The sequence below is a fragment of the Ranitomeya variabilis genome, chromosome 1 (genome assembly GCF_051348905.1).
Source record: "Ranitomeya variabilis isolate aRanVar5 chromosome 1, aRanVar5.hap1, whole genome shotgun sequence".
Lineage (NCBI taxonomy): Eukaryota > Metazoa > Chordata > Amphibia > Anura > Dendrobatidae > Ranitomeya > Ranitomeya variabilis.
The window spans coordinates 101,065,562-101,092,812 of NC_135232.1; the positions used below are offsets into that span (position 1 = coordinate 101,065,562).

At 45.5% G+C, this 27,251-nt stretch overlaps 1 protein-coding gene across 2 annotated transcripts in view; it reads left to right on the forward strand.

Annotated features, from left to right (window-relative positions):
- The first annotated feature begins 255 nt into the window (after positions 1 to 255).
- MTX3 (metaxin 3) overlaps positions 256 to 27,251 on the forward strand; it is a 52,317-nt gene continuing 25,321 nt past the window's right edge. The window contains exons 1-2 of one of the 2 annotated variants that reach the window (XM_077286782.1): positions 256 to 466; positions 20,548 to 20,617. In XM_077286782.1, the coding sequence (XP_077142897.1) occupies positions 278 to 466; positions 20,548 to 20,617 (259 nt within the window). In that variant the 5' untranslated portion in view covers positions 256 to 277. The remainder of the gene's footprint in view (positions 467 to 20,547; positions 20,618 to 27,251) is intronic. The other variant, XM_077286771.1, reaches the window with a different exon arrangement.

The following is a 27,251-nucleotide window of genomic DNA, read 5'->3' on the forward strand; positions in this document are numbered from 1 at the left end:
AAAATAAGCTGTAAGTTTTATGTTCGAGAAAAAAAAGACATTTTCTCCGTAAATCGGACCACAAATGCCGCGTGTAGACGAAATGTGCACAGTGCGCTCCACAGGGCGCAGAGGACTACTAGGAGGACCCGTCCAATGACGTAACCTAGGTGGGAGGGGTGTACATGGAAGTGGGCGGGTGTATTGGACCATACATAAGTGGGCGTGGCCTAGTAATGTTTACCTCGGCGGCTTCCCCCTGTAGTAGGCGGAGTTATTCACATGTCTCACGCAGTGTATGCTGCGCTCTGGCTCCGCCCCTTCGGGGGACGGACGTTGTGAGGGGTTGAGTCTCCGGCAGGAAATTCCGGACCCGGCGCTCGGTTGTTGTGGCCGGTTTGCCCCGGGGCTCCCCGTGATGGAGCTGAGGTACTGGGGTAGTGACTGGGGGTTGCCCTCCGTGCATCCCGAATGCCTGGTTGTGCTGGTAAGAGCGGCGTGACCCAGCAGATGTTGCAGTGCCTGCAGTGGACAGGTGCACCCATAATCATTGTGCGATGCTCTGCACCCCCGCCTGATGTGCAATGCTCTGCACCCATAATCATTGTGCGATGCTCTGCACCCCCGCCTGACGTGCAATGCTCTGCACCCCCCTCCTGATGTGCAGTGCTCTGCACCCCCAACTAATGTGCAATGCTCTGCACCCATAATCATTGTGCGATGCTCTGCACCCCCGCCTGATGTGTAATGCTCTGCACCCATAATCATTGTGCGATGCTCTGCACCCCCGCCTGATGTGTAATGCTCTGCACCCATAATCATTGTGCGATGCTCTGCACCCCCGCCTGATGTGCAATGCTCTGCACCCATAATCATTGTGCGATGCTCTGCACCCCCGCCTGATGTGCAATGCTCTGCACCCATAATCATTGTGCGATGCTCTGCACCCCTGCATGATGTGCAATGCCCTGCACCCATAATCATTGTGCAATGCTCTGCACCCCCCTCCTGATGTGCAATGCTCTGCACCCCCCGCCTGATGTGCAATGCTCTGCACCCATAATTGTGCGATGCTCTGCACCCCCCGCCTGATGTGCAATGCTCTGCACCCATAATCATTGTGCGATGCTCTGCACCCCTGCATGATGTGCAATGCCCTGCACCCATAATCATTGTGCAATGCTCTGCACCCCCCTCCTGATGTGCAATGCTCTGCACCCCCCGCCTGATGTGCAATGCTCTGCACCCATAATTGTGCGATGCTCTGCACCCCCCGCCTGATGTGCAATGCTCTGCACCCCAACTAATGTGCAATGCCCTGCGCCCCCTCCTGATGTGCAATGCTCTGCACCCTCCGCCTGATGTGCAATGCTCTGCACTCCACTCCTGATGTGCAGTGCTCTGCGCCCCCCTCCTGATGTGCAATGCTCTGCGCCCCCCTCCTGATGTGCAATACTCTGTGCCCCCTCCTGATGTGCAATGCTCTGCACCCCCCCGCCTAATGTGTAATACTCTGCACCCCCAACTAATGTGCAATGCTCTGCTCCCCCCGCCTGATGTGCAATGCTCTGTATCACTGTGTTCTAGATGGAGGGATCTCAAATGTTCGTGTCTTGAAGGTTTATAATTTCTTCTGCCCTGAGAACAGAGTTCTATTACACAAGCAGATAAAACAATGGTTACGCTTTAAACGATTATCTAATTTGTATTTCATAAATCAAATATACGCTGCTCAAAAAATAAAGGGAACACTAAAATCCCACTGAATGAAATGTTCCAGTGGCAAATCTTTATTCATTACATAGTGGAATGCGTTGAGAACAATAAAACATAAAAATGATCAATGTAAATCAAAATATCCCACGGAGGTCTGGATTTGTAATGATCCTCAAAATCAAAGTGAAAAATCAAATTAAAGGCTGATCCAACTTCAGTGGAAATGCCTCAAGACAAGGAAATGATGCTCAGTAGTGTGTGTGGCTTCTATGACCTCTCTTCCACATCTGGGCATACTCCTGATGAGACGGCAGATGTTCTCATGAGGGATCTCCTCCCAGACCTGGATTAATGCATCCACCAACTCCTGGACAGTCTGTGGTGCAACGTGACGTTGGTGGATGGTGCGAGACATGATGTCCCAGATGTGCTCTATTGGATTCACGTGTGGGGAACGGGCGGGTCAGTCCATAGCATCAATGCCTTCATCGTGCAGGAACTGCTGACACACTCCAGCCACATGAGGTCTAGCATTGTTATGCATCAGAAGGAACCCAGGGCCAATCGCACCTGCATATGGTCTCACAAGAGGTCTTAGGCCATGTGCACACTTTGCGGTGTGCTCTGCGGGTTTATCCCACAGCGGAATTGATAAATCTGCAGGGCAAAACCGCTGCGGTTATCCCTGCAGATTTATCGCGGTTTCCGCTGCGGTATTACTCCTGTACTATTGATGCTGCATATGCGGCAATATGCAGCATCAATAGTAATGATAAAAATAAAAAAATTGGCTATACTCACCCTCTGACGTCGCGATCTCTTCGGCGCTGCACTCGGCGGTCCGATTCCAAAGCTGCTGTGCCGAGAAGGACCTTCGTGACGTCACGGTCATGTGACCGCGGCGTCGTCACGGTCATGTGACTGCGACGTCACCGCAGGTCCTGCTCGCACAGCAAACCGAAGACCGGACGGCCGCGGGCAGCGCTGAGAGGTGAGTATAGCATCATTTTTTATTTTAATTCTTTTTTTTTTTTTTACACTATTTAGGCTTCCCAGGGCCTGGAGGAGTCTCCTCTCCTCCACCCCGGGTAGCAACCGTGCATTATCCGCTTACTTCCCGCAAAGTGGGCACAGCCCCATGCGGGAAGTAAGCGGTTCAATGCATTTCTATGGGTGCAGAATCGCTGCGATTCTGCACAAAGAAGTGACATGCTGCGGGTTTTAAACCGCTGCGTTTCTGCGCGGTTTTTCCCGCAGCATGTGCACAGCGGTTTGCGGTTTCCATAGGGTTTACATGTTAATGGAAACGCTATGGAAACTGCTGCGGACCCGCAGCATCAAAATCGCCGCGGATCCGCGGTAAAACACGCGAAGTGTGAACATGGCCTTAGGATCTCATCCCGGTACCTACTGGCAGTCAGAGTACCTATGGCTAGGGCATGGCGGGCTGTGCGACCCTCCAAAGAAATTCCTCCCCACACCATTACTGATCCACTGCCAAACCGGTCATGCTGGATGATGTTGCAGGCAGCAGAATGTTCTCTACGGCGTCTCCAGACTCTGTCACGTCTGTCACATGTGCTCAGTGTGAACCTGCTCTCATCCGTGAAGAGCACAGGGCACCAATGTCGAATTTGCTAATCTTGGTCTTCTCTGGTAAATGCCAATATTCATTCACTCACTTGTGGTCGTCGGTCCCTCATACCATCCTCGTGGAGTCTGTTTCTGACAGTTTGAGCAGACACATGGATGTTGGTGGTCTGCTGGGGCTCATTTTGCAGGGTTCTGGCACTGCTCCTATTCCTCCTTGCACAAAGGAGGAGAAAGCGGTCCTGCTGCTGGGTTTTTGCCCTCCTACGGCCCTCTCCACGTCTCCTGGCGTACTGGTCTGTCTCCTGGTATCTGATCCATGCTTTGGACACTGTGTTGACAGACACAGCTACCCTTCTTGCCATAGCTCGCATTGATGTGCCATCCTGGATGAGCTGCATTACCCGATCAACTTTTGTAGGTTGTAGACACCTCCTCATGCTACTGTACTTTACCTCTAAGGGTGAGAGCAGTGACCAAAGCAACAGCCAAAAAGGATGAGAACAGAGAAATGGTCTGTGGTCACCCAATGCAGATCCACTCCATTATATGGGTTGTCTTGCTGATTGCCTATCATTTCTACCTGTAGTCTGTTCCATATGCACAACACCCGGAGAAATTGATTCACAATCAGTGTTGCTTCAAAACTGGACAGGTTGATTTCACAGAAGTGTGACTGACTTGATGTTACTTTGTGTTAGTTAAGTGCTCCGTTTATTTTTTTGAGTAGTGTACATGAAAATAAGCAACTTTGTGATATATCTTACCGGAGAGATCTGCTTCTTTCTCTCCCAGAACTGATCAGTCAGTATCAATTCTGAGGTAAAGGGCTCATTCTCATTTGCGAGAAAAATGGAAGAGTGCAATCCGATAAAAAATCGGATTGCACTTTGACTAATGTTATTCTACGACTCCCTGCTCATCTGCAATTTTTTTTCTCCTCAGATCAGACTGAAAAAAAAAAAATTGCAGCATGTTGTGATTGCCCATGTATATCGGATGAGACTCGCCAATAGAAGTCAATGGATGTGAGAAAAAAAAAGCACGGCACACGGACCATGTGTGTGTCAACTGATTTATACACACCCATCTCCTAGAAAACGCAACATTTCATCTGCCAAGTACAGTAAATTCATAGTGTGACCTGTCAGAATATAATAGATTACATACAGTAAATACACATAGAATAGATAATAAGATGTCAGTCACATATATTATCAGTGCAGTGCGTGTGTAGTTTAATGTTCATGTATTTAACTAATAGTGATGAGCAAGTATACTCGTTGCTCGGGTTTTCCCGAGCAAGCTCGTACAGTCTCCCGATTATTTGGATGTGCTCAGAGATTTATTTTTTGTTGCCCCAGCTGCATGATTTACAGCTGCTAGCCAGCCTGACAACATGTGGGGGTTGCTAGGGAATCCCCACATGTATTCAAGCTATCTCGCAGCCGTAAATCATTCAGCTGCGGTGAGGAAAACTAAATCTTTGAGCACTCACAAATACTCAGAGACCACCCGAGCGTGCTCGGGGAAACCCGAGCAACGAATATAGTTGCTCATCACTACTAATAATTAACTTAAAGAAAAAAATGGCATTGGTCCTCTGAAAATTTTATTAACCAGCAGAGGGAAAGCAGACAGCTGTAGGCAGATGTTTATAGCCTGGGAAGGGGGTAATAAACATGGAGCTTTTCAGGCTATTAATATCGGCTCACAAATGTATACTTAGCTTTTACTGGTTATTAAAATGGGGGACCCCCCAAAAAATTTTGTGGGGGTCCACCTATAATTAACAATGAGCAATGGCTGGGCAGACAGCTGAAGTCTCATATTAATAGCCTAGGATGGGACCATGGATATTGGCCCCATGCCAGACTAAAAACATCAGCTCTCAGCCGCCCCAGAAATATTGCATCCATAATATGTGCCAATTCTGGCGCTTAGCCTCCACTCTTCCCACTTTCCTTGGTGTGGTGGCAAGTAGGCTAATGGAAGTGGGGTTGATGTCAGCTTTGTATTGCCAGTTGACATCAAGTCCAAGGGTTAGCAATGGAGAGGCATCTATAAGATGCCCCCATTATTAACTCCATAGTCATAAATAAAAAAACCCACCTAGAATAAAGTCCTTTTAATTGAAATAAAGACACTGACACCTGTATTTGAAATCAAAATAAAAAAAACAAAGTTATACTCACCTTTACCCCTAATCCATTAAAGCCCATGTCCCCTGTAAAAAAACAAACAAAAAAACCAGCCATAATCCTCACCTGTCCGAAGAGATGCTAATCTACTGAAGCTCACGTCCCCTGTAAAAGAAAATAATAAACAACCATATTCCTCACCTCTCCAACGAGAAGATAATCCATTTGTCCTGCAAAGACTGTAGCTCTGCTACATCTAGATGCCATGCTGAAAGTTGGCATGATGTGAAAGTTCAGCCTGGCAGCCAGCAGAGACACTGAGCTGCGTGTCATAGCACAGTGTCAGTGTCTCATGGTGATGTGAATAAGGTGAGCGGAGTTCTTAGCCAATGAACTCACTGACGTCATTGCTAGGGAGTGAGAACTTTCAGAGTTATCAAAAGGGTTATTTTCATAATACAGCATATTCCTGGTAAAGGTATGTTCTCATAGACTTTTCTGACTTGGATTCTGAAGTTGTTCCACTTCAAAATTCATGTAAAAAATTTTCAGGAGGATTTGCATTGTTTTCTATTGTGACGTATAGAGCATTTTCAAAGTGGATAACACCTTAAGGGCTCATTTCCACTGGCGAGGAAAACGGACGAGTGCAATCCGATAAAAAATCGGATTGCACTCGGACCAATGTTATTCAATAGGTGTCTTTTCATTTGCGATTTTTTTTCTCAGCCGAAATCGGACTGAGAAAAAAATCGCAGCATGCTGCGATTTGCTGCGAGTCTCGGACGAGACTCGCCAATGCAAGTCAATGGGTGCGAGAGAAAAAACGTACGGAATACGGACCATCCGTATTCCGTCCGTTTTTTACGGATACATCACCATTCTGTGGCCGGGAACACTGTCCATGGTCCTGTAAATGATTGTCTAAAAATAGTTGCAGAGAAAAAAACGGATTGCATACGGATGTCATACGGATGTAAAACGGATGGTGCGATTAAAAATCGCATTGCACTCGCATGACAATCGCATACGCTACATCCCTTTTTTCGGTCCAGATTACGGACCGATTTGTCTCTCGCCAGTGGAAATGAGCCCTTAGAGTGGTCCTCTTACTACTTTTAACCGCTTGGTGTCTTATGAATTCTTCTAAAGAAGATAAAAGACGCTCAAATGCTCGAACATATGAGCAGCAAGTGCAAATCATTTTTATATAGAACCGCCTATGTTCATCCTTTTGAGATTGAAAAATACGTTGTGTATACATACCTTGAGGATTTTTTTTACTGATGCTTTCCCATGTACTACTTTATGGCGCTTCAAAAAGGCAAGAAAATGTAATATACAAAATATAAAAAAACAAAACAGTAGAGATGAGCAAAAGATTGGTGGTGACCCGATCTGACCTATGGTTAATGCTTGTCATGACCCAGTGTGAGGCCCGGAAAGTGACAGACACATCCAGGAGTTGCCAGTCGCAGAAGTGAAGTCCATCCAGCAATAGGACTGAAATAGAGTACCACAAATCTTCCCACTCTTCCCATCTCTATTAAAACTCATGTTAAAAAAAAAAAAAAAAAATCATGAAAAATGTTAAAATTGATGATGCTTTTTAAAAATCCTTTTAAAATTTCGGAAAAGTGGTCACATAAATCCTTGGGAATATGGAAGGGGAATGTGATTTGGTGCTACGGCCGACTTTAGCACTTTTACCTTGTGTTAGGCTGGGCTAACATCAGGTTATTGATCTCTACTCAGTGTGTACAATGGTAAAAGCTGCCAATGTCTCACTTCATGTCCTTAGGTCTCCATAATGACACTTTCATCTTTGGAATTGCAAAAAAAAAGGGATGGAATATCGCAATTTATAATGTAATGCTATACACTGGTATCCAGTAAAACATATACTGCACGGTACGTTTCAATTGTACAATAAGGCTCTATGGGACGGTCTCTTTTTCTGACTTATATGTTGATAGTCGGTCATGAACGTGATGTAACCAAGGTCTAAGTTTTGCTGAATATCCCCTCATGTTTCAATCAGAAGGGTTTGAGACGTTTGTTATCTTGGTTCTCAGTATATTACCACTTTTATAGCTTTTGTTGTTCTCTCAATACCAGTTCTCTCTCATCATTCCCAGTTTAAACACGATGGGGGACAATGTCGTCCTTCCCGGCATGTGAAAAATGTCCAAGAAATCTTGTTTGTGCTGGAAATCATTGTGCACATAGTACGAGCTCCATTTCAGCACTGTGCGGATATGAAAGTGGAAATAAGATAATTGTATTTATCATGTTTGATATTACTGTTGTGTGAATGACGTATCACATGACTATCACAGATAGAACACCTATAGGGCTAATTCAATGTCATCCAAGAAAAAAGTGAAAAGCGGCACTCGCCAGGTACTGCAGTAAAATCCTTTATTCCATCAATGTAGCAAAGAACACGGTAGGCAGGGAATGAGCAAGAGACTGAAGGACGTCGGCCGTTTTGCGCTATCAAGGCGATTGTAGGGGGTCCAAACCGTCATCATGGTAAGAAGCACCTTGATAGCGTGAAACGGCCATTGTCCTTCAGTCTCCCGCTCACTCCCTGCCTACCATGTTCTTTTCTAGACTGATGGAATAAACAATGTTAAGGTACCTTCACACTGAACAACTTAACAACAATATCGCTAGCAATCCGTGACGTTGCAGCGTCCTGGATAGCGATATTGTTGTGTTTGACACGCAGCAACGATCAGGATCCTGCTGTGACATCGTTGGTCGGAGCTAGAAGGCCAGCACCTTATTTCGTCGCTGGATCTCCCGCTGACATCGCTGAATCGGTGTGTGTGACGCGGATTCAGCGATGTCTTCACTGGTAACCAGGGTAAACATCGGGTTACTAAGCGCAGGGCCACGCTTAGTAACCCGATATTTACCCTGGTTACCAGTGTAAATGTAAAAAAAAACAAACACTACATACTTACATTCTGATGTCTGTCGCGTCCCCCGGCGTTCTGCTTCCCTGCACTGTGTCAGCGCCGGCTGGCCGTAAAGCAGGGCACAGCGGTGACGTCACCGCTCTGCTTTACGGCCGGCGCTTACACAGTGCAGGGAAGCGGACGCCGGGGGACACGACAGACATCGGAATGTAAGTATGTAGTGTTTGGTTTTTTTTACATTTACACTGGTAACCAGGGTAAACATCGGGTTACTAAGCGCGGCCCTGCGCTTAGTAACCCGATGTTTACCCTGGTTACCCGGTGACTTCGGCATCGTTGGTCGCTGGAGAGCTGTCTGTGTGACAGCTCTCCAGCGACGCTGCAGCGATCGTCATCGTTGTCTAGATCGCTGCAGCGTCGCTAAATGTGACGGTACCTTTACTGCAGAACCTGGCGAGTGCCGCTTTCTCTAGTCACCTTCCACGACAGCAGCATTGAAGGATGTCTCCCTTCCCTAATGGGGGACAGGAAGCACAAAGAGGTTAAATATCCTCCCCTTCCTGCAACCACCAGTGTTTTTCCTGTCCCCCTATGGGGCATGAAGAGGTCCTGCTGTGGTGCTGCCGTGGCCAGCGACCGGAGTACCCAGTTTTCCATTACCTATTGCCGGGCAGCTGAAGTTCGGGGGCTCCGCTCTCCTTCTTCCATACACTGCTCCCGTCTCCATGTTGCCATGTGACTCGGGACCCTCCTTTACCGCTACTCCCGCGCCCCCTCGGTGGGTAAAGCGGGGCGGTGATGTGCCGCCGGGGTCCTTTCTAGCTCCACGGCTTCCTCCTCTCTTTGTGGCGCGGACAGCGTAGTACACGCGCACTGGAAGTGACGCGATCCCGAACTTCCGGTTTACTTCTATCTAGTCTATATAGTCTTTACTACTATCACCGCTGATCCCACAGGATTCCGCTGCCACATCGGGTGTTTCCGGGGGTCCCCCCCGCACCACCTGCAGACCTTGGTGAGGAGGAGCACGATTAGATGACGCTGAGACCTCGATTATTTAATCCTGGTCGGCGATGCCACCAGGTAAGACCCTCTGTCTGTTAGTGACTGTGGACGGACAGACAGACCATGGACGGTGATAAAATTCCCCTCTCTGCCTCTGCTGAGCTCAGCGTCCTCCCTCCTACTGTAAGTAGTGGATGAAGGTCCTTTTCCCCTAGGTGGTTTAATAGGCTTAGCCCCCCCCCCCCCTTCTCTCTCTTTCTCTTAGGGAGACAAGGCCCCTGCCCCTAGAAGGGAAAAAACGTCCAGTCGCAAGTGTGGTGTATGTGCTGCCAGGCTTCCTTCCACATACATCAAGAAACTTTGCCAATCCTGCACTGATGAGGTGTTACGGGCCGAACAACCATCCCTGCTTGATAGTATCAAGTCCCTCATTAAACAATAGGTTCAGTCCTCGGTATCGGCCCTGTCCCATACCTTATTACCACAGCCCCCTCCAAAAAAGAGGAAATTAGCAGCTGTGGAGTCTGATTCAGATTCTGGTGAATTATACAATTCAAACTCAGAGGATATATGGGAGAATGAGGGCTCCACTTCCACCCCCAAAGATGATACTAAAATATATTTTTTTTCCTGAGGACATACATGACTTAATTAGAATGGTGAGGGGTACAATGGGGGTAGAGGAAGAGGAGGTGAAACAATCCATGCAGGACGAAATGTTTGGGGGCCTCAAACCTAGGAAGCTAAAAGGATTTCCCGTGCATGAAAATGTGCAGGGCCTCATTCTTCACGAATAGGAATCTCCGGAGAAGGGACTTAGTTTCCCTCTGAATTAAAAAATCGCTTCTCATTAGATGGAGATATTTCCCTTTGGGATACTCCTAAGGTAGATGTGCAGGTGTCTAGAGTGACAAAAAAGACAGCCCTCCCATTTGAGAACTCCTCTCAACTCAGGGACCCCATGGATTGCAAAATTGAAAGCCTGCTAAGGAAATCCTGGGATACCTCCACTAACCTCCTAAAAACAAACATAGCATCTACCTGTATGGCTAGATCACTGTTTCACTGGCTCCGAACCCTGAAGGATCACCTAACCCAGGGTACTTTTAGGGAGGTGATTCTGGATTCCCTTCCCCTTCTCCAGAAGGCGATGAGGTTCCTGGCCGATGCCTCGGCGGAATCAGTTCGGGTGGCAGCCAATTCCGCTGTCCTCTCTAACTCAGCTAGGAGGGCCCTATGTTTGAAATCCTGGAGTGGCGACATCACATCAAAAGCGAAACTTTGTGCCATTCCATTTCAGGGTCATTATTTGTTTGGTCCAGCCCCCGACGATATCTTAGTGAAGGCTACGGACAAAAAGAAGGCACTTGCAGAACAAAGGAAGCCCAAAAAAACGTTTTTTTCGTTCCCCCAAGATCAGAATTCCCAAAGGGAATTCAAGGGGAAAGGCAAAACAGGCCGCTGGAGTTATCCCAAAGGGGGGAAGGGCAGGAATAGCCTTGTCCCAAAACACCAGCAAACTCCTGATAAACATTGACTACTCTCGGCCTGTGGGGGTCGACTCTCGAACTTCGTCCACCAATGGAGGACCATCTCCTCAAACCAGTGGGTGCTCCGAACAATCCAGTATGGATTAAAACTAGAATTTGAGAGTCCTCCCCCTCAGTGCCTAAGGATCACCTCGTTGCAGGATCTCCATTCCCGGAACGCACTATTTTCGGGTATTCAGGATTTACTACAGGCAGGCGCAATCTCTCCTGTACCGCTACAAGAGACAGGCAAAGGCCATTATTCTCATCTCTTCTTGATCAGAAAACCTTCAGGGAAGCACAGGATCATCATCAACCTCGAGCCTCTAAATCGAGTGATCACATACAGGAGATTCAAGATGGAATCAATCAAGTCGGCAATTCCCCTTATTGCCCAGAATTGGGTGATGGCTACAATAGATTTGAGGGATGCTTATTACCGTGTTACCATTCCTCAAAAGTTCCAGAAATTTCTCAGATTTGCAATTGCCCAGGATTATCAAATCAGCCATTACCAATTCAACGTCCTCCCGTTTGGCATCTCGTCAGCACCTCGAGTGTTCACAAAAACCATGACGGAAGCGGTGATCTTCATTCAATATCAGGGGATTTGTATAATACCATATCTGTCGCCCCAACGGTCTCCCGTCTAAACTCCGATGTGACAAAAACTCTAGAGATCCTGGAAACCTTAGGTTGGATCCCGAACCTGGAGAAGTCAGACCTTCTTCCCTTAACAAAAAAAAATTTCTGGGGGTCCTGCTAAATTCAGAAGTAAGGAAATCCTTCCTGCCAAGAGAACATCGGCTCGATCTGGTACAGAAGATCTCAGAATACAGAGTCCTGAAGGCCCCCACCCTTCGGCAATCTATGTCTATCCTGGGTTTCTTAACGTCCTGCATTCAGATGGTACCCTGGGCCCAAGCCCATACAAGAGCACTTCAGACTCATGTACTCTCATCCTGGGACAGACAGCAGAACTCCCTATCCAAAAAAGTTCCTCATCACAATCACGTCAAGTTATCCCTGACATGGTGGCAATGCCGCAAAAATCTCCAAAAAGGGGTCAACTGGGACCAGCTTCCCCTAAAGATACTCACATCAGATGCCAGTCGAAGGGGATTGGGAGCTGTAGTGGAAAAGACCCACTTCCAGGGAATATGGTCTCCAGACATCAGAGCCAGCTCATCAAACTTCAGAGAGCTGAAGGCGGTAGAACAGGCACTGAATGCTGCATCGACCCTCCTCCGGTCACCATGTGCGAATATATTCTGACAATATGACCATGGTAGGGTACCTCCGTCACCAAGGGGGTACGAGATACGCAAAACTAAAAATTGGTTGCTGCAAGAATTTTTTCCTGGGCAGAAAAACACCTATCCATCACAGCGGTCCATCTAAATGGATCCGCCAACACCCAGGCAGATTTCCTCAGCAGGAAGGACGTACATCCGGGGGAATGGTGCCTAGACCAGGAGGTTTTCCTCTCCCTAGTAAAGCGATGGGGGACCCCGGATGTGGATTTATTCGCCAACAGCCGGAATGCAAAAGTAGGAACATATTTCTCCCTGAACGCCACGGATGGAGCGCGGGATGTAGATGCCTTTTCCCACCCCTGGAGGTTCAACCGCGCCTACGCCTTCCCTCCAATCCCGATTCTGGCAAGGACAATACAGAAAATTCAATCCGATGGGGTTACTACGATTCTGATCGCCCCCATGTGGCCAGGAAGGAGCTGGTACAGTGCCCTGATGAACATGACCCAGGAGAGTCCACTACCATTACCTCAAAAGGACGACCTCCTTCGTCAAGGTCCCCTGTTACATCCGAATTTACACAGGTTGAACCTGGCGGCCTTGCTACTGAAGCCAAAATAGTAAAAGCAAGGGGTCTGTCTGATGAAGTGATTCAAATGCTTCAAAAGAGCAGAAAACCAGTGACTAATGCCATTTATGGCAAGGTATGGAAAAAATTCACATTGTGGTGTTCCCCGAACACTCCAAATCCGTTCCATCCAAATGTTGCACAAATACTTGATTTCCTGCAGAAAGGCCTTGATGTAGGACTCAATCCTAGCACCTTAAAGGTTCAGGTTTCAGCTGTTAGTTCCTTTTTCGACCAGAACTTAGCTAGGCACCATTGGGTAAAACGCTTCATGGCATCAGCTATTAGAATCCGTCCCAGAATTCATAATCACACCTCCCCTTGGACCTTAATTTGGTTCTTAATAGCTTAACCCAAAACCCATTTGAGCCATTGTCAGAAGCTAGTTTGAAGATTCTTAGGCCATGTTCACACAATGCGTTTTTTACCGCGGAACCGCAGCGATTTTGCCGCTGCGGGTCCGCAGCTGTTTTCCATGCAGGGTACAGTACAATGTAACCCTATGGAAAACAGGAAACGCTGTGCACATGATGCAGAAATTCACTAAAAAAGCCGCGCTGAATAGCTGCGGTAAAAAAGAAGGACCATGTCACTTCTTTGTGCGGAACTGCAGCGGTTCTGCACCCATAGACCTCCATTGTGAGGTCAAACCCGCAGTAAAACCCGCAGATCAAAAATATATCTGCGGGTTTTATTGCGGTTATGGGTGGAGAAACCGCTGCAGCAGGAAGTGCGGGGAAGCGGGCGGAAGTGCGTGGGCGGAGTGTGTTGTGTTCCTGTATCCCGAAGAGACATGGAGGCATACCGTCGCATGGGGATCGATGTCGGCTGTTTGATAGATTTGGTGTGTGTGTGTGTGTGTCCCCATGCGACGCTAGTGCCACCATTGTGCTAAGTCGCCGTATGGGACTACTACTCCCATCCGGTATTAGGATGGGAGAGTTGTCCCTGTGTCCGGCGACTTAGCACAGTTGTAAAGTTACACAAAACACACACAATACACATACATGACACACAGTACATACAACATATAACACAGAGTATATACTCACCAACAGCACACTGGTAGGCGAAGCCCTCGATCCCCTAGAAAAAATCCCAAAATAAAAAATCAAATTCATACTCCCTGTCCGCAGAATCCATAAACCGAGTGTCCCACGCCGATCGGCTGCTCTCCGGCGATACACTGCCAGGAGCGAAGCTCCTAGCAGTGTATCGCGTACTGTTCCGGAGTTCAATGGCTCCGGCGTCTCGGTTAACGGCACTACAGGTGCGTTGAACTTTCCCACGCAGCACTGCCGTTAAGCGAGAGAGCCGGGGTCAATGACCGCCGGTAAACTCGCTCGCGCATGCGCAGTGACACACCGACAGGAACTATGGCTCCTGTCAGTGTGTTGCTGCAGCCGTGGAGAGCAGACATATCTCTGGATGTGTCTGTTCTCCATGGAAGATCTTCGTGGGACCCTCGATGGATTTCTGCAGACAGGGCCAGGGAGTGTGAATTTGTTTTTTTTTATTTTGCGTCTTTTTCAGGTCGAGGGTCTTCAGGACAGATTGAGCGTACAATAAAATATGGTCAAAAAGTGGGTGTCTTTATTTCATTAAAATATTTTTTTTCTAGTGTTTGTGGTTTTTTTTTAACCCTTTCATTGGATTAATAATGGATATGCGTCTTATTGACGCCTCTCCATTATTAACCGGGCTTAATGCCACCTTACAATAGCAAGGTGGCATTAACCCCTCATTAACCCATATCCCACCGCTACAGGGAGTGGGAAGAGAGGGGCTAAGTGCCGGAATTGGCACATCATTTTGATGCGCCTTTTCTGGGGCGGCTGCGGGCTTATATTTGTAGCCGGGGGGGGGGGCAAATATCCATGGCCCCTTTCCTAGGCTATGAATATAAGCCCACGGCTGTCTGCGTAGCCTTTCTGGCCTAAAAATATAGGGGGACCCTATGTCATTTTTTTTGTGGGGGGGGTCCCCCTATATTTTTTTTTAAATCATTTTAATAGCATTAATAATGGATAGGCGTCTTATTGACGCCTCTCCATTATTAACCGGGATTAATGCCACCTTACAATAGCAAAAATATGTGCAACTGAAATACGTGGCACTTAAATACGTGATACGTGGCACTGAAATACGTGATACGTGGCACTGAAATACGTGGCACTGAAATACGTGGCACTGAAATACGTGGCACTGAAATACGTGGCACTGAAATACGTGGCACTGAAATACGTGGCACTGAAATACGTGATACGTGGCACTGAAACACGTGGCACTGAAATACGTGATACGTGGCACTGAAATACGTGGCACTGAAATACGTGGCACTGAAATACGTGGCACTGAAATACGTGGCACTGAAATACGTGGCACTGAAATACGTGGCACTGAAATACGTGGCACTGAAATATGTGATACGTGGCACTTAAATACGTGGCACTGAAATACGTGGCACTGAAATACGTGATATGTGGCACTTAAATACGTTGCACTGAAATACGTGGCACTGAAATATCTGATACGTGGCACTTAAATACGTGGCACTAAGGCTACGTTCACATTTGCGTTGTGCGCCGCAGCGTCGGCGACGCAACGCACAACGCAAACAAAAACGCAGCAAAACGCATGCACAACGCTGCGTTTTGCGCCGCATGCGTCCTTTTTTTAATTGATTTTGGACGCAGCAAAAATGCAACTTGCTGCGTCCTCTGCGCCCGGACGCGTGCGCCGCAGTGACGCATGCGGCGCAAAACGCAAGTGCGACGCATCTCCATGCGCCCCCATATTAAATATAGGGGCGCATGACGCATGCGGCGCCCGACGCTGCGGCGCAGACCGCAAATGTGAACGTAGACTTAAATAGCTGGATAGAGCTGGATCCGCGGGCTGTGATCTGGCCTACGCTCAGCACTCTGCGGAGCGCTGTCATTCAAAACACGTCCACTCATTTTGGTGTTTAGTCCCAAAATGGAGGATGGAAGAAGAAAAGGGTTGGACAAGGAAATGACATAATTTCTTTTTTTTTTTTTTCCCCACTGCAGTTAAAGCTTTATTTGTGTCAAACACAGACAATCTGCAGAGAAAACTGCATAAAAAACCGCACTAAAAACCGCATCAAAAAACGCACCAAAAACGCACCAAAAACCGCACCTGCGTTTTCTGCCAAGAGCTGCGGTTTTTAGTGCAGAAAAAACAGCAGGGAAATCAGGAACGTGTGAACATGGCCTAACTCTTAAAACTGTCTTTTTACTGGCAATTCCTTCCACTAGACGGATAGAACTACAGGCCCTGTCTCTGCAGGAGCCTTACTTAACTGTAAGGGTATGTGCACACGTCAGGATTTCTTGCAGAAATTTCCTGAAGAAAACCGGAAATTTTCTGCAAGAAATCTGCATATTTTTTTTTGCGTTTTTTTTGCGTTTTTTTTTTTAGCATTTTGCAAGCGTAATTAGTGTTTGACAAGTGTGACCAACTTTTTACTATAGATGCTGCCTATGCAGCATCAATAGTAAAAGATAGAATGTTTAAAAATAATAAAAAAAATTAAAAAAATGGTTATACCCATCTGCAGACAGCCGATCTCCTCAGCGGCTTCCGTTCCTATAGATGGTGTGTGTATGCAGGACCTTCGATGACGTTGCGGTCACGTGACCGCGACGTCATCGCAGGTCCTTCACACACACCATCTATAGGAACGGAAGCGGCAGCATGCACCGCTGAGAGGCGGGAAGACTCCGGGGGCCATCGAAGGTGAGTATATGACTATTTTTTATTTTAATTCTTTTTTTTTTACCAATTATACGGTGCCCAGTCCGTGGAGGAGAGTCTCCTCTCCTCCACCCTGGGTACCAACCGCACATGATCTGCTTACTTCCCGCATGGTGGGCATAGCCACATGCGGAAAGTAAGCAGATCAATGCATTCATAGGTGTGCGGAATCCCCGCAATTCCACAAATTTAATGAACATGTTGCTTTTTTTTCCGTGATGCGATTTTTTTTTCGCGGAAAAAAATGCAACATTTGCACAAGAAATGCGGAATACACTGAAAATAATGGGAGGCATATGTTTGCGTTTTTTTCGCGTTTTTATCACGTTTTTATAGCGAAAAAACGCGAATAATACTGAACGTGTGCACATGGCCTAACAGATAGTATTATCCTCCGTCTAGACCCCACTTTCATGCCAAAAGTAACCTCAGAGTTCCACAGAGGGCAGGACATAGTGTTGCTCTCATTTTGCCCAAATCCTTCCAATATAAAAGAAGAATCCTTCCACACCCTTGATGTCCGAAGGGTAGTTCTCTATTACCTCCAACAGACTGAAAGCTGGAGGATTGATCGGAATTTGTTCTTTCAACACTCCGGAAGAAACAAAGGCAAGAAGGCGGCAAAAAACACGATCACTAATTGGATCAAGCATGCCATATCTCTCGCATACTCATCTCCTCCGTCATCATTGAAGGCCCATTCTATACGTTTGGTATCGACATCATGGGCGGAGAGAGGAGACGCATCTACGGAGCAGATATACAGAGCCGCCACATGGTCTTCAGTCCATACGTTCACCAGGCACTACAGACTGGATTTTAATAGGGATTTAACATTCGGCAGATGAGTTCTGCAGCCTGTTGTTCCTCCCTAAGAAATTAGTTTGTTGGTATTACTCCGATGCTGCTGTTGTGGAAGGTGACTGGACAAAATAGAATTAGTCTTACCGGGAATTCGGTTTCTAGGAACCTTCCACGACAGCACTAATTTCCCTCCCTACCTGATATTCTTATTGGATGATTCCTGCACTTGAGTGGTAACTTCATGCTACTGTGTCCAGAAAAAACACTGGTGGTTGCAGGAAGGGGAGGGGTATTTAACCTCTTTGTGTTTCCTGTCCCCCGTTAGGGCGGGGAGACATCCTCCGATGCTGCTGTCGTGGAAGGTACCTAGAAACCGAATTACCTGTAAGACTAATTCTATTTTTCGTTTTTTTCTTGGATGACATTGAATTATTTCTAACCCGAGCACCACCAATAGTTTCTGTACTGAACTGCTCCACATGTGGAGATCATTTATGCCATCATTAGGAAGGACTGGTGCCGAAATAGCTCCACTTGAATCTATGATGGTCTATAGTGCTGTTCACCCTATGGCCACAAAATAATCACAGAGACAAGTCCGTTTTTTATTTGAATCTCAGATAAAAATTACCCATATAAGTATGTAGAAAATCGGTGACAGCACATGGATGGTGTCGGTGCAATCAGTGTGCTGTCTGATTTAACATCGCAATGAATAGCGGGCGCTTTTTCAGTTGTTTTATTTATTCTTCATTTGTCACTGAGGAAACTCAGAAAAAGGGAACACAAACAATGCAGAACTAATAAGCACACCAATGAATACAACAGGATAAATTATAACTATTTAGTATACATTTTATTATATCAGTGAAACTCTGATCCAAAACACTAATGAATAATGGTTTGTAATAACACAGCAGGCCTAAGACTTTGTTCACATATCACTTTTGATTCCTGCTTTATCTATCTTGGAAGCATAAAACCATTCAAGGGGTTTTTCACTACTAGGACCACCTCTTCTTGACCTAACTGTTTAGCCCCAATAAAATAATGAAGCTTACGTTCGCCTCCCATGCTGGCGCCATTCTGTGGTGTCGGCACTCGCGGTCTCGGGGCTCTCTTGTGGTTGCATGACGCGTAGTGCCCCGTGTCCAATCAGCGCTGGCGTCACTGTCGCCTCCTTCTGTCGAATAGAACATGACGAGGAAGTCCGGGCTGCAGCTGATTTCTGGCTTCCTTTTCATGTTCAAAATGTTGGAAGGTGGAGACAGTGACGCCAGCATTGGTTGGGCACTACCGCACGAGAGCCCCGGGATGAGTGAGTGCCGACACCGCTGGAACAGCACCGACACCGCTGGAACAGCACTGACATGGGAGGTAAATATAGGCTTTATTATTTTTTCGTGGCCAAATATTTAGGTCAAGAAGGTTTTGTCCTAGTAGTAGACAACACCTTTAGTAAAGCAGTTATAGTATCCAGCCATTTGAAGGGGTTTAATTTTACCTAAACTATCATAACTTCCTATAAAATTGTCCAACAAATCCCCCACATTAGTCGCTGTATTTCAGGGGTGCTAGCCGGGCCTATACCTCACTGTAGAGGAAATAGTATTGTAGGTTGTTTGGTAAAATTCTTGCAAGGTGTCACAAGTTATCAAATGTACGACCTCTGTGTATCCATGAAGTCCTGGCTCATAAGACATGTCGTGTCCAGCACATGTGCAGTGTGTGAGTGGACAGGCAGCACCTTGCTTCACGGCGTATACACTGGATAATTCTGGGGCTCATTTGCAATCAGGTAGTGTACGACTAGTGAGATTGTGGACCCCCAACATGATAATTTACAGGTAAAGCAAGCGACTTTATTAATGTATTTTTTTTTATATAGGGCTTATTCACACATCAGTATTTTACATCCGCATTTGTATGCCAAAAACAGGAGTGCCACTTACAGAGGGAAGCTGTAATTGAAAGATTGACACCTGTTCTGTGTTTTGCAGACTGCCCTGGTTTTGGCTTACAAGTACTGGTGAAATACGGATCAAAAATACTGATGTGTGAATAAAGCCGTATACTGTAAGTGACTTCTTCACAAACCACTGAATAACGTTTTGGCAGCTGTTCAGGGGCTTGTTATTTGATGACAGACTCCCTTGGGTGATCAAAATATTTCTCACCTATCCACAAATGTTTCTACCACCAAACATTTACTAAGACATGAGGACGTGCAGTTCTGGTTGCGTCATGGTGGGTTTGCAGCGTTACACCAACATTGCGTCCTCTCCATTGCACTGCAAGCGTTAAGGCTGCATTCACACATTCATGTTTTGCTTTCTGATCTATGAACTAGCCACGGGTCTCTGACAGCCTCACAGGCATATATGGAGCTGTCACGTTCCTGTCAGGAGACCCTTGGCCAGTCTGTGCATTGTGGTCTATACTTTGGCATCGAAACATAGATGTGTGAATCCAGTCTTCGCCTGCGGGGAGCTGCAGTGTGGCCCCAGCCATGTGAGTCCAGCTGCAGTTTCCGGTACAGCCAGGAATGCCTCTTTGTAGGGTATGAAGCAGGTTGGTGGTCCCAGAGTTCGGACCCTTACTGACAGTTTAGGACATATACACCATCACTTGGTGAGATGTGAATCGCTCTTCGGGTAGGTTCATATGTATATAAAGTCATTCAGAGTTTGTTCCAGAAAACTCGGACTATTCTTTTCTGACTTGCCATCCATGTGCAGCTCTTGTACAGTCCGTTATTTACAGCTTCATTACTCATTTCCAGGACCATTTAGTTTCCTATGCTGCAGAACTGCAATGTGGCCATAAAGATCGGATGCTATACTGTGGCTCCGTATGACATCCAATTTTTATTTTTTTTTACACACAGATTTGGTGAGGGAAAATATCTGTCACCTGCACTGCCCCATTGAATAACATTGCTCCGACTGCTGTCCGTTTTTGTTTTTTTCTTTACGGACTGAAAATACATTCGTGTGAATGAGCCCTTTAAGCTATTGACTGATTAAATATCTTTCTTTCATTTCGTTCTTAAGGCTTCCATATGTTTCGGGGGCGACTTCCACCCATGGGCTGCCTGTTGCCCTCTGTGCTGTGTTTTCTGCTCTTATTTCTGTGAATTTTAATCATAAACATATTTGTTTTCTTAACTGTTATTTTGCTTTTGTTTTTTAGGCCTATGCAAAATTTGCTTGTACCCCACTAATATTAAATCCTGTGGATTATACCTGGGCAGGCTCACAAGGTATTTCTATATTTCTGACCATACTTGGTTTTGTGTATTGCATATTCTTAGGCTTCTTTCACACTTGCGTCGGTACGGGGCCGTCGTAATGCGTCGGCCCGACGTGCCAACGCACGTTGTGAAAATTGTGCACAACGTGGGCAGTTCATGCAGTTTTTCAACGCATCCGCTGCCCAGTCTATGTCCCGGGGATGAGGGGGCGGAGTTCCGGCCGCGGCTTACAAAAAAGTTACATTGAACTTTTTTTTGTGACGACGGTCCGCCAAAACACAACGGATCCAGTGCACGACGGACACGACGTGTGGCCATCCGTCGCGATCCGTCGGCAATACAAGTCTATGGGCAAAAAATGCATCCTGCGGGCACATTTGCAGGATCCGTTTTTTGTCCAAAACGACGAATTGCGACGGATGCCACACAACGCAAGTGTGAAAGTAGCCTTAAAGAGAACATGTCAAGTGATTCCTTTTCCCTGAAAAATATGGGCTTCGAGAATTACAGGCATGCTCCCTAATTGGAGATATCGAAGTCTTACGCCTAGCTGGGCTAGATTGACGGTTCTCTTATCACACATAGGTGGAGACCTGTCTACGAAGCAGAGCCAGGTGGGGAGAAACCAGAGGGGACTCATCCCACGGACTATTCTCATTTCCCCCTCTTGTTTATACTACAGTGGGTACGGAAAGTATTCAGACCCCTTTTAAATTTTTCACTCTTTGTTTCATTGCAGCCATTTGGTAAATTCAAAAAAGTTCATTTTTTTCTCATTAATGCACACTCTGCACCCCATGTTGACTGAAAAAAAACAGAAATGTAGAAACTTTTGCAAATTTGTTAAACGAAAACTGAAATATCACATGGTCATAAGTATTCAGACCCTTTGCTCAGTATTGAGTAGAAGCACCCTTTGAGCTAGTACAGCCATGAGTCTTCCTGGGAATGATGCAACAAGCTTTTCACACCTGGATTTGGGGATCCTCTGCCATTCTTCCTTGCAGATCCTCTCCAGTTCCGACAGGTTGGATGGTGAACGTTGGTGGACAGTCGTTTTCAGGTCTCTCCAGAGATGCTTAATTGGGTTTAGGTCAGGGCTCTGGCTGGACCAGACAAGAATGGTCACAGAGTTGTTCTGATGCCACTCCTTTGTTATTTTAGCTGTGTGCTTAGGGTCACTGTCTTGATGGAAGGTGAACCTTCAGCCAAGTCTGAGGTCCAGAGCACTCTGAAAGAGGTTTTCATCCAGGACATCTCTGTACTTGGCCGCAATCATGTTTTCTTCAATGACAATCAGTCATCCTGTCCCTGCAGCTGAAAAACACCCCCAATAGCATGATGCTGCCACCACCATGTTTCACTGTTGGGATTGTATTGGGCAGGTGATGAGCAGTGCCTGGTTTTCTCCACACATACTGCTTAGAATTATCACCGAAAAGGTCTATCTTCATCTCATCAGACCAGAGAATCTTATTTCTCATAGTCTGCGAGTCCTTCATGTGTTTTTTAGCAAACTCTATGTGGGCTTTCATATGCCTTGCACTGAGGAGAGGCTTCCGTCGGGCCACTCTGCCATAAAGGCCTGACTGGTGGAGGGCTGCAGTGATGGTTAACTTTATGGAACTTTCTCCCATCTCCCTACTGCATCTCTGGAGCTCAGCCACAGTGATCTTGGGGTTCTTCTTTACTTCTCTCACCAAGGCTCTACTCCCACGATTGCTCAGTTTGACTGGATGGCCAGGTCTAGGAAGACTTCTGGTGGTCCCAAACTTCTTCTATTTAAGGATTATGGAGGCCACTGTGCTCTTAGGAACCTTGAGTACTGCAGAAATTCTTTTGTAACCTTGGCCCAGATCTGTGCCTTGCCACAATTCTGTCTCTGAGCTCCTTGGCCGGTTCCTTTGACCTCATGATTCTCATTTTGTCTGACATGCACTGTGAGCTGTGAGATCTTATATAGACACGTGTGTGCCTTTCCAAATCAAGTTCTATCAGTTTAATTAAACACAGCTGGACTCCAATGAAGGAGTAGAACCATCTCAAGGAGGATCACAAGGAAATGGACAGCACGTGAAATAAATATGAGTGCATGAGCAAAGGGTCTGATTACTTATGGCTGTGTGATATTTCAGTTTTTCTCTTTCAATAAACTTGCAAAAATTTCTACTTTTCTGTTTTTTCAGTTAAGATGGGGTGCAGAGTGTACATTAATGAGAAAAAAATGAACTTTTTTGAATTTACCAAATGGCTGCAATGAAACAAAGAGTGAAAAATTTAAAGGGGTCTGAATACTTTCCGTACCCACTGTGTGTTTCTCTAAAAAAAATTGCACAGAGAGAACCTTGAACAGTACCAAAATGTACTTTCTCTTGCTTTATAGATGTTAATGAGTCACTAAGTTATGTCTTTACAAAAGAATGAACATGAAGCAGGTTGGGGACCAGATTGGTTTTATTTTAACCCTTTAATACAAATGAGAATACCAGTACACCATTACTGTGGTCAGCAGGTATGGAGGGGGCTTAACCCCTTTCTGACCTCGGACGGGATAGTACGTCCGAGGTCAGATCCCCTGCTTTGATGCAGGGCTCCGCGGTGAGCCCGCATCAAAGCCGGGACATGTCAGCTGTTTTGAACAGCTGACATGTGCCCGCAATAGCGGCGGGTGAAATTGCGATTCACCCGCCGCTATTAACTAGTTAAATGCCGCTGTCAAACGCAGACAGCGGCATTTAATTGGCGCTTCCGGCCAGGTGTCCGGAAATGATTGCATCGCCGACCCCCCCGTCACATGATCGGAGGTCGGCGATGCTTCTGAATAGTAACCATAGAGGTCCTTGAGACCTCTATGGTTACTAATCCCCGGCAGCTGTGAGCGCCACCCTGTGGTCGGCGCTCACAGCACACCTGCATTTCTGCTACATAGCAGCGAACATCAGATCGCTGCTATGTAGCAGAGCCGATTGTGTTGTGCCAGCTTCTAGCCTCCCATGGAGGCTATTGAAGCATGGCAAAAGTAAAAAAAAATGTGAAAAAAATAAAAAATATATAAAAGTTTAAATCACCCCCCTTTCGCCCCATTCAAAATAAATCAATAAAAAAATAATCAAACCTACACATATTTGGAAATATTGACCAAGAGGAAAGAGTGACCGGCACTGAAAGCACTATGTAACCAGTTTACACAGCTGCGGACATCAGTCCTCTAGGCAGGGCGGGATGCGCTTACTGTGAAGGTAGGGAGGTGCTGTCTTTACAAAGGCAACATATCCAGATGAAAGTCAAAGAAAAAAGAAGGTAGCACTCACCCAAAATCTTCAAATGTGAAAGTCCTTTATTCCATAAATAACGAAGTTCCAGACATGGTGCCGTGCAGGTTAGGGCATAATGTTAAGAGAGGGAGCGTGTGGAGACAAGACTGACGACGGCCGTTTCGCGCACAGGCGCTTCTACGGGTCCAAGTCACTTGGACCCGTAGAAGCGCCTGTGCGCGAAACGGCCGTCGTCAGTCTTGTCTCCACACGCTCCCTCTCTTAACATTATGCCCTAACCTGCACCGCACCATGTCTGGAACTTCGTTATTTATGGAATAAAGGACTTTCACATTTGAAGATTTTGGGTGAGTGCTACCTTCTTTTTTCTTTGACTTTCATCTACACATATTTGGTATCGCCGCGTTCTATCAATAAAAAAAAAAAAGCATTAACCTGATCACTAAACGGCGTAACGAGAAAAAAATTCGAAACGCCAGAATTACATTTTTTTGGTCGCCACGACATTGCATTAAAATGCAATAACCGGCGATCAAAAGAACGTATCTGCACCGAAATGGTATCAGTAAAAACGCCAGCTCGGCACGCAAGAAATAAGCCCTCAACCGACCCCCAGATCATGAAAAATGGAGACGCTACGAGTATCGGAAAATGGCGTTTTTTTTGTTGGTTTTTTTAGCAGAGTTTGGAATTTTTTTTTCACCATTTAGATAAAAAATAACCTAGTCATGTTAGGTCTCCGTGGACTGAATCCCACCTGGCACACACCGCCGCCTGCATACCACCTGGTAAGCGCTGTACATTTACCGGTATTTACTATGTGGAGGGTTATTTGGTCCCTCCCAGGGTTAACGTAGCGCGCACTTTCTGGTTGTTTCCTCATTATTTCTCTGCATACTGAACACTCTGTCAAAGCGGTGCTGTTTGCCAGTGGGGACTCACTCTAGTTTTTACCATCCGTTTCCTTTGTATGACTAACATGTATTTATGCATTGTCTGTTAAATTAATAAAATATATTTATATTATTCTTTTGCTCTGGTATACTCCTTTTTCCCTATGGTTCTTATGGAGCTAATTTGCCCTTGGGGCTTTGGGTTTTTTCGGTGCTATTTAGTGCTTTAAATCTCCCAGTTAATATGTTGCCTAGTCTTGTTATCATGTTAGGTGTCTATGAACTCGTACTCGTAGGTCAGTTTTAGCATTTAGTGAACCTAGCAAAAAAGCCAAACAAAAAACAAGTGTGGGACTGCACTTTTTTTGCAATTTCACCGCACTTGGAATTTTTTTCCCGTTTTCTAGTACACGACATGGTAAAACCAATGATGTCGCTCAAAAGTACAACTCGTCCCGCAAAAAATAAGCCCTCACATGGCCAAATTGACGGAAAAATAAAAAAGTTATGGCTCTGGGAAGGAGGGGAGTGAAAAACGAACACGGAAAAACGGAAAATCCCAAGGTCATGAAGGGGTTAAAGGCAGCGTCCACTACAAACAAAGGCAGATGCTGGCCTTGTTACATAGACAGCATGTGTCTCTGTATACTGTAATGCTATGGTATTGTAGTAAATAGAACAAATGATGAAAGGATCGCAGGTTCAGGTCTCCAGGAGACAAATGAATAGGATATAAAAAGTAAAAATTACATTCTCCTACCAGGTTTCCTCCATAAAAAAAAAATAAATCTATATTTGTTATTGTCACACTCCTAAATGTCCGGTCTATCAAAGTATAAAGTAAATTAACACGTATGGTAAATGCAGAAAAGAGGTAAAAAAATAAAAATGCCAGAATTGCTTTTTTATCAACACAGCTACTTGAAAATATTAAAAATATGTAATAAAAAACGATCAAAGCTTTATATTTACCCCAAATTGGTAATACAAAAAAATATGTGTCTCGGAAATCATAATTTATTTTTTTTTTTATACTAATTTTTGAAAATTTTCTTTAAAAAAAACCAAACAAATTACTAAGCAGGTTTGGAATTGTACTGACTTGGAGAATTATGCTTCCAGTTCTTTTTTTACCATACAATGAATGCTGTAAAAACAAACCCCAGAAGCAATGGCAGGATTGCGTTTTCATCAGTGGTTTTTGATGTTACTGCATATGATAAAATGGATGGCGTCATTCAAAACTACAACTACTCTTTAAAAACCACCCTCATTTGGCCATGTCGACTGACAAATAAAAAAGTTATGGCTCCTGGAAGAGGAAAAAATAAAATAGAGCGAAAATGAAATCTCACCCCAGTCATCTAGGGGTTAATATGAGCTTCTGAAAGTTTAAATAAAAACTTCATAGTTTTCATTCTTGCTGCATTTGATCAAAAAATGCGTAAGAAATTTGAGAAAGAAATGTGACTTCTTTAGAGTAATGAAGAACATGTGAAAATGGAATTAACATCACGTTCTAGGGACATTGCACTTGAAGAATGGGCTATTTAATATATATCCAGGTTCTGGATAGCATTACCAGTATATACGGAGATGCCCCCGCTCACATAGACGTGACTTACTGCGGAAAGAACGCTTACTAATAGTTTTCTTTGGGTGATAGGGGATTTGAGGGGATTGTGTAACCTGTTTTACAATTGAGGGGTCTGGTATTTAAACAAAGAACATTAGTTTTGACTTTTGAAACAGATGCCATGAGCATTATCTCAGCATATGCTGTATACACTGATTACACCAGCCTGGCCATTTTGATGTCCTTATCCCAGATTACAAGTCATTGCATATTACTCTCTTGTAATCAAGCATAAAGATGCCTGTATGGCATAGATATCCATTAGACCTTAGTGTTCACATGCTTGATGTGTACCTTTTGAAAATAATAGGAGATACTGTTAAATTTAAAGGGATATTCTGGGGTTACCGGAACAAGTTACCTCCTATCCGCTGGATAGAAGAGAATTGATAAATCAGTGTGTGTTTCTCAGCTAGGACCCCACCAATGGCCATTATGGGGTATTTGTTTTCCCCCACCCTCCCCTGGCTCAAAAAGTTATATGGAGCTGCTGGTTGTGCATGCATCCTGCCGCCACATTTAAGTCTATGGGAATGATCAAGTTGGCCCACCACAGCATTCCACTATATACAGGTATCTCCAGTATAATTTTGGTGTAAATTTATGGTGCATAAGTACGCCAACTAATAGATGGTATAAACTTTAACTAGACAGTCTAAAGTTACAAGAAATTTACCATCCAGTCTATACCACAGTGACAGCTTTGCCGTTTTTTTTTTTAAATTATCGTATATACTCGAGTATAAGCCGACCCCCCCTAATTTTGCCACAGAAAACTGGGAAAACTTATTGACTCGAGTATAAGCCTAGGGTGGGAAATGCAGCAGCTACTGGTAAAT